At 39.7% G+C, this 12,084-nt stretch overlaps 1 protein-coding gene across 1 annotated transcript in view; it reads left to right on the top strand.

Moving 5' to 3' along the window:
* The window catches only part of WDFY4 (WDFY family member 4), a 127,455-nt gene that overhangs the window by 25,938 nt on the left and 89,433 nt on the right, over nt 1-12,084 (top strand). The window contains exons 14-26 of the mRNA XM_035538924.2: nt 848-960; nt 1,406-1,407; nt 1,699-1,898; nt 2,156-2,232; nt 2,950-3,168; nt 3,540-3,724; nt 5,672-5,903; nt 7,668-7,819; nt 8,341-8,452; nt 8,574-8,764; nt 9,834-9,986; nt 10,894-10,967; nt 11,766-11,927. Of these exons, the coding sequence (XP_035394817.1) occupies nt 848-960; nt 1,406-1,407; nt 1,699-1,898; nt 2,156-2,232; nt 2,950-3,168; nt 3,540-3,724; nt 5,672-5,903; nt 7,668-7,819; nt 8,341-8,452; nt 8,574-8,764; nt 9,834-9,986; nt 10,894-10,967; nt 11,766-11,927 (1,872 nt within the window). The remainder of the gene's footprint in view (nt 1-847; nt 961-1,405; nt 1,408-1,698; nt 1,899-2,155; nt 2,233-2,949; nt 3,169-3,539; nt 3,725-5,671; nt 5,904-7,667; nt 7,820-8,340; nt 8,453-8,573; nt 8,765-9,833; nt 9,987-10,893; nt 10,968-11,765; nt 11,928-12,084) is intronic.

Here is a 12,084-nt window from a genome sequence, read left to right as displayed (position 1 = left end):
TTAATGGAACAAATTTCCCTTAGTGGTGCAAATTTTTGTAAAGTCTGTGTTTTAATTGGACACTTCATGTAGTGCCCATATTCAGCAAGACTTTTAGTTTCAAGACTCATTTAATATTTCTGACTTGTTAGTCACAGGTTATATGCTTAAATGAATTACTGAAAATGGTGTAAGTCTGTAGTCTCCTGAATCATCTCTGCAAGGGCTGTAAAGCCATTTATGAATGGTAACTAAGTAACTGCAAAACACTAGAGTGATTCAGGATTATTCTCCCCTGGAGAAATATATATTCATATATCCATATATTCACATGGAGAAACTGTTTCCTGAAGAGTTGAAGTGACTGTCTCTTAGCTCAGATCAATAATGACAGATACAGAAATAAAGTATAGTCTTGTTTCTACTTTGAAGATGTGCTTTCTCCTTTAATGCTCACAGATGCTAGGCACGAAGTGTACCTAGTAAAGATAAAAGTGCAGATGAAGTTTGGATATGCAGTGGATTTATTTTAATAAAAAATTGAACAAATTCATTTTTTAAAGAATCCATAGGGTTTTTTTCCCCTGAAAAAATGGTAGTAATACAAAAGTATTGCTGAAAAAATAAAACTTCTGATTTTTTTTATTTTTTGATAAGATGTCTTGAAAGGCGAAAGTATCAAAGCAAGACATCTATTTGTGATGATACAATGGAAAGCATTCATTCTGTTTTATTTCAGATGTCTTTAAAATTTGGTTTCCAATGATAAAGTTGATCTCCCAGGGTCTGAATTGTATTTGCATGGTTGCTGTGACTACCAAGTATCTGTATTTATTGTATTTTCTTTTTTATTGTTTTGTTTTTCCAGGCAATTTCTTTGGTTGGGAAGGCCTTCATCAATACCTTCCAAGCCCAGCACAAACAGGACTAAAGTACTTTCGTGTCAGGAGAGTGATTCATCCGAAGCAGCTTTGAATGAAGGTAAGCACTCAATGAACAGCCTGTTACTGATACTGTGGTTGGATTATAGATGTCTGTAATGGCAGGAAATCGCTGGTTCCAGCTGTGACTGGCTCCAAGCCAGTCATAGCTGGAAATAGTTAAAAATGTGAAAGAGATAACTGCTTTTTGCTATCCCTAGGATATCCCAGCAGTCTGCTTGCTATGGGCCATTTTCCATCACAGTCCGTTCTCTGTTCTAACATATTTTGCAGTTGAAAGGCTTCTGTAGTAGTATTTTACACCTACACCATTCTCATGCTTGAGACACCTGATACAGCATGGTGCAGATTTGGGCCTTAAATTCTTTGCAGTCATTCTTCAGATCTCCTCCCATGTGTTGGTAGTAACCATTACTTTATGGGACTATTGAATAGTCTGTGTATGAGAAAAACAGAACCAGGGACTTAAGAACCTCTTTTACTAGAAGTGAAGTTTGGAGCTGCCTGAAGAGGTGTGGAGAGAAAATATGGTTCTCTTCTGTAAACTCATCTCTCTTGCTAGCCTACTATTCTGAGATTCTTTCAGTGGAATGCTTTTGTGTATTGCTGAGGATTTCTGCAGGTTACTGAGGATGTATTAGTTGAAGAGCCAATGCCTCATGCAACACTAGATCTTAGCAGTGATGAATTGAATGTGGGCAACGCCTGTGATTTTAAAAAAAAAAGTAGTGCAGACACTGATCTGTTTTTGCACTATGCTGATCTTGTAGGTTCAAAGGGGATCACAGTGGACAATAAAACTGCTCTTCAGACAGTTGTGCCTCTCAGTACCTCCCCTTGGCTGTCTAAGGGGTCTGCATTGGCACTCCAGACTGCAGTGAGTCTCATCTCCATGACATCACCACGAAACTTCCAGCTCTGCAGCACTTCTTTGGCTCCATCGTTTGTGGAATTTGACATGTCCATGGAAGGATATGGGTACTACTGCTATTGCTTTCTTCATTAGTTGCTTTGCAGTCTTCTCAAGCCCTTATTCTGGACATAGCTAGTTACATCTCTCATCTGAGTTCTTCCTTGTGAAGCAATGTTGCCAGCTTTTCTGGCCTAGAGACATTGCCTTATTGCTGATAGCATAGACTCTTCCTTGCTACCTTGACTGTGCAGTATTAAGTCACTGGTGACATTCAGGGACGAGTTTAAGTTTCTGATGAATGGGTACTTCCTTGCTTTTGTAGGTGTTTGTACCTCCCTACTTTGGCCACTGTAATGGGCCCGGGAGCAGAGCAATCTGTCTCAGGTGGAATTGGCATGGGTAAGAACTTTCTGACTTACCTACAGCTTTCTGAATGTACTGGGTTTTGTTTTGTTTTGTTTTTTCAGGCCAGTTAAAGGCGTTTGTTTGTAAGAAATGGCAGCAACTAAACTGTGTGTGCTTCAATACGCTTCTGTCTGTGTCCCAGTCCAGCTCTGAGCTGTACAAATCGTTTCTCCAAAATGCAGCATCAGGTGCCACTTAATAGTGTGATACATAAACATTAGCAACACAAAGCTCTAAGAAAACAGTCTTAACAAGTAAGAACCACCAGATTTTAGGGTAGTCTCCCACGGAAGGAACAGAAACTGTGTCACTTAACGTTAAATGGGGTTCTCCTATAGATGAAAATCCTCTGTTTGGTGTACTGGAAAATGGTTATTCATACTGTACCTCTTGCTTCCTGAATTTTGTGGATTCCATAAAACTTGTTTCTGGCTCAGTGCTACCGAAGTGATGAGCTCTGTGAAACAGAGATCTAGCAATCATTTCTTATCAGTCAATTTTAGGTCACTTATATGTGCACACACACTTGCATATGCAGTCTCTATAACATTGAAGATGGGCAGTAAAATCTAGAAAAACAATGAGAAATTAAACCTCAAATTCTAATGTTGGTTCTTACATGATTTGGGCTACAAATGAAGCAGCAAGCAGTTTGCTAATATCTGCACAGAGAAACCACTTTCCTAATTGCCTTTTTTTTCCTGTCTACAGGCACTAGAATGTTCCCTCCCTCCAGTGGTCTGACTCTCTCCTGCTGGTTTCTGGTTAGCAAGTTTGGTGTAGTGCACAACAGTCACCCAGTCCGTTTCCTCACTGTCATAAGGCACATGGCAAGAACAGAGCAAGAATTTGTTTGTTTTTCAATAAGCTTCTCCCCTCAGGACCATTCCTTGGTCATTTCCACAGAGGAAGTGGAATTCCAGCCACTTGGTGAGGCTATTCTCAATCAAGCTGCAGTTTTGTGTCCTGTGATTATCTGGATTTTTTTCATTAACAAGTTTTATCTTTTTATAAATACCTAGAACATTAATGACACTTTCTGTCTCTTTGGTTTTCTTTTGAACTCCTTTTGCATTTGTTATTCATGGTCGTATTTCAGTTTTAAGTTTGCTGTAGGTATTGAGAATTATCTTGTAGTCTGCAATATATGATAAAACTCACAGATGTTCTAGGAAAACTTTTGAATGTCAGTTATATGGTTGTGCAAAGCCGTGGGGACTGGACTTGAGGAAACAGCTAGTTCCTGCCTGTTCTGTGTGGCAGTAAGTACTGTTGACTGTCCACTGTTCTTGTTGTTACAGATATCATGGAACCTGAGGGTGAGGTCCTAAATCCCTCCCTATTTCCAGGGCAAGTCCAGTTTGGCTGTGGCAAGCTGCTGGTCACTGGCCAGTGGCATCACCTCACAGTGACAGTTGCTAAGGAAGCAAAGAAGAGCTGCATTGTGTCAGCATATATAAATGGTCAGACGCTTGGCTCCGCAAAGGTAAGGACTTTCTATGTAGAACGTGTGTCTGACAGCTGAGCGTTTGCCTATCATTGCTTTTCACTTTGGAATCCCTGTACACATACCGTGTCTTCTCAGTGTAATCACGATAGACTCAAAGCATGGTGATTTGGTCACTAAAGATGTATCACACAAACAAATGAGGAAATGTTTGTGCTCAGAAGTATATCAGTGTATACTGATGCTTTGAATTATTATTTTTTTCCTTTGTTCTCTCTCACCCACCGATAAGCAGATAACCACTCAAAATTGCCAACAGTTACACTCAGTTTGAGAGTGGTGTTTACCTAGTTTACAGGTGACTAAGGGTTATGTTCATGAAATGCAGTTGTACCTTTCTTGCTATCTTCTTTCTACATAGAAGTAGAATCACAGTTGTCACATAGAAAAATGGTGAATTAAAGATTTCCCTGGTTGCACAAGACATCATGAGAAAACAATACAAAATGCACCTGAAGGGTTTAGAATCTAAAGGACAAATGAGAAGAACCTTTAGCTTATGTTGTCATCATGCTTCTGGTTTTGAAGCTAATCTCAAATAATTACTGAGTTTTGACTTATGGATTTTGAATGCTGGAGCCTGGCAGCTTTAAAAATGTAGCCTGTTTTTTTCGCAGCTCTAGTTGGTGTGGGTTTTTTTTTTTTGTGCTTTGTTTTTAAATAGATACCTTTTATTAATTGTATCTTGTAACCTTGGTCTCTTCTTTCCAGTTCCCATATTTCAAGTCAGTCTCGACATACGCAAAGCTCACTTGTGTGTTTTATACTTCCCTTGTAAAAGCAACCTGTTTAATTCCAAATATTCTCTTTCCCATACTTGAGAAAAATGATCTGTCTTCTAAATGCCTTTTGGGACCTATATCCATTTCAAGAATGAAAATTTAATTTAATTTGCCTTCCTTCAAATGAGACTGAAAGTCATCAATAAAACTAGGCCTAAGCATTGCAATTGATTAAAGAATTCACAGCAAATGTGTTTAACATAAAGAGAAACAGCTCATAATAAATAATAAAAAAAAAATGCATTTAGTAAATAAAAGATGGTCCCTGTGCTGGGGTCTCTGACATGATTCACACCTTCTTAACATCTACAGCAAAGAAAAGATTGTGTAAGAAATCAGAATTACACAAAGGCTGTTAAAAATATCAAAAGCTACTTCTGAGTTGACGAGGCTAGGGAGTGGGTGAGTATACTATGTTGTATCAGAGATAATATTTGTTCATTCCAGTATCAAGTCCTGCCTCCTAATACTGACCAGCCCTGTCTCCAACATCTCAGCTGTGAGAGAGTGGCAAATGCTGAGTCTCTCATCCTAACAGCAAGTTGTTAAAGACTGGGCTAAGCATGAATTTCTATATAGTTTCTTTCCAAAAAAGAAAAAAATCTAGCTACTTCCTACAACAGCTGTTTGCATTAAACAAAATAAAAGACTCAGTTGAGGAGACTGAATCCTTATTTTGATACAAACAATAAATGGTCCTATTTCCTAGACTACGTAGCTTTCACTGAAGCAAATTGAAACACTTGGACACTACGCTGTTCAAAAACTCTTTATTCTCTGAGTGGCTAATACAAGGTGCAATTTGTAACTTGGCTTCCTGCATTGAAAGTCAGTCTGAGTTACTAAGTTAAGAACAGGAAAAATAAGTCTTCGGTCAAGATAAGGTTGTTTGTTGACAACACTGGAAATGATTTTGACTGTGTTCTGTAAACAAAAGAAGTAGCTTTGACCTTTCCAGAATGCTTATGTTTGTTATACTTCTGAAAGTCCAAATTCTAAACAGTAGATGGTGATAATCATGTTACACAGCTAACTGTGAGGCTTCTTGGAGGGAAGGGGAGGCAGGCAGTACCTTCTAGGGAAAAAGACCTTAAGGAACCCTGAGCGTATTGAATTCTCTCGGTGAATTATTCCTCTGCTGCAGATGCGGTATCTCCAGCCCTTACCAGGTAGTTATATTTCCATGGAACCCTCTTCCTTTGTTGATGTCTATGGGTACATAGCTACTCCTCGAGTTTGGAAACAGAAGTCCTCCTTGACCTGGCGCCTCGGCCCCACATACTTGTTTGAGGAAGCCATTTCTGTGGAAACCATGGAAGTGATTAATAAGCTTGGCCCACGATATTGCAGCAATTTCCAAGCAGTACAGCTTCAAGGTATGCAATAATTCTTTTCTGGCATTATTTGTTTTTCAGGGCAATGCTCTTTTGATTTTTATTTTTTTTTTTTTTTTTGTAATCTGCTGTTAGAATTACAGCTGTGCCTGAAGCTCTCCCTAAAAGTCTGGAACTCTGTGTTAATAGGTGTTGTACAAGATTGTAGGAAGATACCATAAGGGTCTTGTAACATACTGTAAATGGGCCAGGAAAAGAAAGGAGAAGAATCAAGAAGCAGTTTAACCCTGATTTTTAAAGCTGGAGAATAAAAAGGGATAACATTTTGAAATGCAAGATTGCAATTTCTGTTGGACCAATATTAAAAAGGCAGCTTTGTAACTGAGACATTCTGAGACAGGGCAGAAAAAGAAGCATCTGCTTTCATTGCAAATGCCTGCAGAGTAAAGGAGAGGAGAGAGAGAGGAATAAGTTACATTCTGTTTAATGAAGAGGCTTTTTAACTAAAGCATATTGTTAGCTTCAATTATTAAACAGGCAGACAAAACATTTCACTTATTGATTACTGTTCAACAAGTAGCGTATTCACCTCTGGACTAGAAATCAAGGGTGAAATGGGATGATCTCCTGTTTGACAAGAACAGAATAATCTCACCTGGTGATGCTCTAGCCTAAAACAAAGTGAAAAGACTGTCTGAGAGCCCTCCTTCAGGATGATGTCTGTACAGTAAAAAATAAATAAAAAGTCTCCAAGTCAGTTATCTGGGGGGGTGGGGTTGAAAGAAAATTACATCACAAATATATCCCTAAAATAATAAAAATACTGTTTGAAGTCAGACGGGCTTGATTTTTGAAGTGTTGAGTCTTCATGAAGTGTGTGGTACTTGTTCTCTGCACGCTGGTCTTCCTGGATGACTTCAGTACTAAACATGGATTGTGGCCATCTGATTCCAGCAATGCCCTGGTGCTGGGAAGTTACAGGTCACTATATAAGACATAATCGGATCTTTGTGAAATGATCCTTCTCTCTCTCCCCCCCCCACCCTGTGAGGGAGAGAGGTAGGAATGAGACAATATCTAGTGTCTCCCTATTCCATCAAAACACCTGAAGAAACTTTCCAAATGAAAATTCTGAATTAAAAGAGTTTTGGCACAAAACCCCCAAATACCATGATAATTGTTTGCCTTTAAGGGCTGTCTCAAGCATTAGTAAACGGTTTCAAAGATCAACTATTTTTCCATTTTATGAAGTTATCAAATACAAGATTTGTATTTGTGTACAAGGCACACATTATTTTTTGAAGTGCAAGCAGGAATAAAAAATTCTTTAAAGAAAAACGTGACAATTTCATACAATTGTTAAGCTGCTGAACTTGGCACTTTTTAGAAACTTCCCACATGTTATCAGTTAGCAGCTCTGAACTTTTTCCTCTCTCCTTTTTTCTTTGACATGAATCCTAGCTCGTAGTACCCCTGAGAAAGTTCACAGTAACATGGAAGGCTTCTGAAATGTTTTCTCTGTCCAGACTGTTTGTATTGTGTGAACAGAGAAAGTTTTATTCTGGACTTCTGAGCTTCAAGAGATACTGGGAGAGCATGTAGGATCTACACAAAGCAGACACGAGAAGAGACAAGCCAAGCACATCTTCTGGTGCTTGTGCTGGCAAGCTGCCATGGGCTGGGTTGCAGAGTCAGGGATTTTTCTGATTCTAGTTAAGTCCTCCAGTTATTTTTCAGCTGCTTCTCTCCTATCTTACATGCTGAGTTTGCAAAATTCCTTCAGAGGTTTATAGTTTCTCATTTTAGGTGAGGACCAGTACAGTGAGCATAATCCTACACTGCTGGTGGCAGAAGAGAAGATTTGTTTTGGAATCAATGCTATGTGCTCATCTTTCACTACAATTCAAGATATAAAGAACTCCTACAATGAAGTGGATGGCCGGCTGGTTGCCAAAGAGGTCACACATTCTCCTCATTTGTCTTTAACATAATTTCGCTTGTTTCTCATTGGTTTCCCTCAGCACAGTTTGTGACTTTTTCTTATTTCCATACCTTAGGTGATTTTTTTTGAGTTTCTCTTCCCATTCCTTAACTCTATTCTATTCATGGTTTTAGTTTTCATCTGTAGAGAGAAATAGATTGGATAGTGTGAACACAATGCTGAAAGCCTTTTTTGAAACAGCAACAGATGCCATAGTTTTGAGGTCTAAGGATAACTGATTTCCTTAAAGCCTTCACAGTGACCTTTCAGATGCTATCATTGCTTTCTTGCCCGTGCCAGGCCTGCTTTTGACATGACAAAGTGATGAATTGTGGGATATTTTAGGTGGGTTGATGTTTGTCCGAACAATCAACTTGGAAGAAAAATATTGGTTTTCATATGCAGAGCACTTTTTTTCATATTCTAAAATATGCTCGTTGCTTTTTGTCTTCCCAGTATTTCCACAGTTTTTCCTAGAATGTCTTTGATCTGTTTTAGATTGGGATTAATTCTCGGGACAGTTCAACTCCAATATTCCTGGCTAAAAATATTGCTGGACACCTCTCAGGTTCCTCGCGGACTATTGGATCAGTTGCTGTGGGCCAATATGGTAAATGCACGATGCTTTAATGTTTCGTGTATTCTTTTATTTTAAGAGTTGGTCCTATCTCTGTATTATAACAGATGTAGTTTGTATAACTTCTTGACAGAATAATATTGCAATTTCCTAGGGGTAAGAGTGTTCAAGTCCTCTCCAGCAGCTACTAGCCTGAACTTCATTGGAGGCCCTTCCATTCTCCTGGGTCTCATTGCCATGGCCCGTGATGATCACACAATGTATGCAGCTGTCAAAGTCCTGAACTCCATCCTGAACAGTAGCCCAATGAGTGAAAAATTGATGAGACATATGGGTGGATACCAGGTAGGTAGCCTTTTTGTTCATTCTGGGTATCGTCTTTCCTTTAGGGGGACCTTATCCTAAAACCTGTTAACGGCAACGAACCAAGAATATCCTGGCTATCAGCCCATATGATTGGAACTGTGTAAGTTATGGGATCATTGAGAGGGGAATATGGAATAGTGTTCTAAATCCTGTGCTTACAATTTCTGGAAACCTCTATAACAATGCGTCTCCTGATGGGAAGGTGAGGACAGATGTATCTTTGTCAGATGTGATCTAATAATGGAAGGTGTCATGCTCCCAATGCTAAGAAGACTATTGTTGGTAAAGTCAGTGCAGCAGATCTGTGAGTTCAGCTTTTGCCACCATACTTTATCCCTCCCACAAGAGACCACTTCTCAGGCAGGTCTGCTTCTTCCCTTTGGCTCATCCAACCTAAGATTTTACAGTCTTTACACACTGCATAGTGTAGGTCTGACAGTGAATTCCTACGTCTCAGTCTTCACTGTGTATTAGGAATTGTGCTGAGATAAATAAGTGCTGTCTGCATTTCAAACGAGATTGATTAGGTCTGTCCTAAATTCATCTTTCAAACCTGAAAGCTGTGCAGACTAAAGATTTTGGTTGTCTCAGGGCTTTGATAGAACCAGGGCAAGTTAAAGCACTATGCATAATACTGGCTGGATTAAGGCTGAAGTGTGAAGTTTCAGTTCAATATCACTTACTTTGACTCTGCTTAGCCTACACAGCATAAATATGGAACAGAGAGAGTTCCAAGCAAGAGACTGTTAACGTTAGAGCTTCATTAATGATTAATTATAAAGTTTCCATTTTCCCAATTTGTGAATTGCTCATAATTGTTCATAGATTGATCCTGATTCCTATGAATATATTTATCTTAAGTACTACTTGCCCAAATACTGAGCCTCCTCTTCTCCAGACTAAACAATCCGAGTTCCCTCAGCTGTTCCTCATAAGACTTGTGTTCCAGGCCCTTCACCAGCTTTGTAGCCCCTCTCTGGACACGTTTAAAAACAGTACTACAGATTTATACTCAGCAAATACTTGTCTTTTTTTTTTTTTTTTCCAGTTGCTAGCATACCTATTGAAGAGGAAAACACAGCTGTTAAACAACAGAATTTTACAGTTAATGTTCTCCCTAGTGGGCACAGCTGAACTTGGTTTTGAGTCTTCAGTCATCAAGAATTATAGTGCATTCCAGTACATTCTCTGCAACTTCGAGGTAAAACTGTGCGTTTGACTGTATTAAAGATGCCTTTATAGTATGAGGTTTGTTCTTAGCACCTCCTGATTCCAATATTTGGGATGGAGTGGTGTGTTATATTCTGCTGCGTAGCTTGCTCACATGGTGAGGTGCAGGCTCCTGGAATGGCTGCTGCTCTGGCACTGTGGCTCTGTGTGCCCTGGTCCAGGTTCTGAAGTGTTCCTGCAGAGCCTGAGGGCCTGCTCCTCACAGGAGCTCAGGAGCAGAAATTCTTCACACAGGCAGGGATTCCCCAGTGCCTGACTGGAGATAGCTTACCTTGGTGAGAAATAGTCTGTGGCTCTGAGCTTCTCCTTATCCGTCGTATCCCTGCAGTGGAATCAGACACTGTTCCCCTCCACCTTTCTTGTTTTTCCCTCCAAGCAATATCTATATGGCACAAAATGGTTGGGATTTATTGGGTCTGGAATAAAATCTCCCTTACTTGGGAGTATGTGAGAACTTTCTTCAAATGTGGCCTGGTTTTGGCTCTATATCCTGCAGAAGAGCGCTGTGATATTCCTGCTCTCCTATAAATGAATTGTGAGCCCTGCAAGTGGATGTACTTAGGCATCCTTTCCTTCTTTCTTTGCCTCCAAAAATGTACTTACTGCTCTGTTGTGTTCCGCTTTCCAAAACTGCAGAAACCATCGATACAATATTGTGAATATTATTTGTAGTTTTCTTTACAGTGCACTCTTGCAGTATAATTTAATTCTTTTGCATTTACATAAAACCTAGAATTCTGTAGATTGTCATTCAGATGTGACTATGATAGTTTATGATGTTATCCCACCTGAACTGTTTGTTACTCATTCTCTGCCACAGGTTACTGTCCCCTCAGCTCACCAGAGCAGTAAAATTTCTGCTTTCCTTTGTCTTTCAGCTTTGGATGAAAGCACCAGAGAACCTTGATCTTGTTCTTTTTTCACATCTTGCGGAAATCTTGCAGTCCTCCAGGTATGCAGCTAGCATCTAAATCAGAAGCACGTGGCTGTGACTGTGAGGCGTATGTGGAGGGCACAATCCTAGTTGTAATCAGTGGACCCCAGAAGTGAATGATTCTTCTGTACTACTCTTAAATTTCAAGGCTGGAGTTAGTGATTTGATCAGCCTCTGAAATGACTATGGGACCAGACTAGGAAAAGCTATTTGGTGACCTGGTTCACATGGAACCTCTGATGTTTGAAGAAAGTTAAAATGTATGCTGGGGAGAGAAATCTGAATGTTTGAATAGAGCATGGAATTAACTTTCTCTGTTTGTTTAAAGCCAGAATACAACCAGGAGGATTTTTTTAAAATAGTATAGTGGTTCTACTGGAGTTAAATGCGTCTGAAGAGATGTAGCAAGGCAGAGGGGCTGAATAGAGCAGGTTGCTAGATTCCTTTGTTTTGGCACCAGAAAGATCTCTGCAGAGCTGTCTGATGTCCCTTGCTGTGTTTTACAAGAATAGTGTTTATTACTACCAACTCACTCCTTGAAAAGTCAATAATGTTGTTTTCTTTGAACTCGCTGAAATGCAGCAGGTTCCGGGGGAGAGGGCAGATGCAAAGGGTGGAAAACGCACAAAGAAGTCTTCAGATCTCCATTGCTGACACATATTCAATTTGTGTGACAGCATTTGATCAGTTGCCAAGGCAACATCAGAAGCCAAATGTGCAAAGCATCAGTGCAACTTGAGAAACCTTTTAGCTGAAACACAGCAAGTTTTGTTCTTTCCAGTAAAAGCTTTTAAAAGTCCCTGTTCTTTTACGCAGAGATGGGTGTCGGAATGCTGAAGTTGCCTACCAGGTGCAAATGGTGCCCAAGCTCATTTTCCTCTTCAATGATCCTGAAATCAGTGACTCCAGGATCACTGTGGCCTGCACTATTCTCTCCCACCAGTTGCAAGGATACTTTAACACAAGGGATGTTCTCAGGTAACATTCAAGTCTGTAGCTTTTTCTCAGTTTGCAAATGACCTGTTCTCCCGAGCTTCTCTCACCTTGTCTTTAATAGGAGCCCCAAATCTCTATCAACTCCAAAGTCCCTGGTAATTAATGACTTTCATGCCTTCAAAATAGAGTTCAGTCCAAG

Source organism: Cygnus atratus, chromosome 7, assembly GCF_013377495.2.
Source record: "Cygnus atratus isolate AKBS03 ecotype Queensland, Australia chromosome 7, CAtr_DNAZoo_HiC_assembly, whole genome shotgun sequence".
In the NCBI taxonomy this organism is placed as follows: Eukaryota; Metazoa; Chordata; class Aves; order Anseriformes; family Anatidae; genus Cygnus; species Cygnus atratus.
This window is presented reverse-complemented; position numbering and strand designations above follow the sequence as displayed.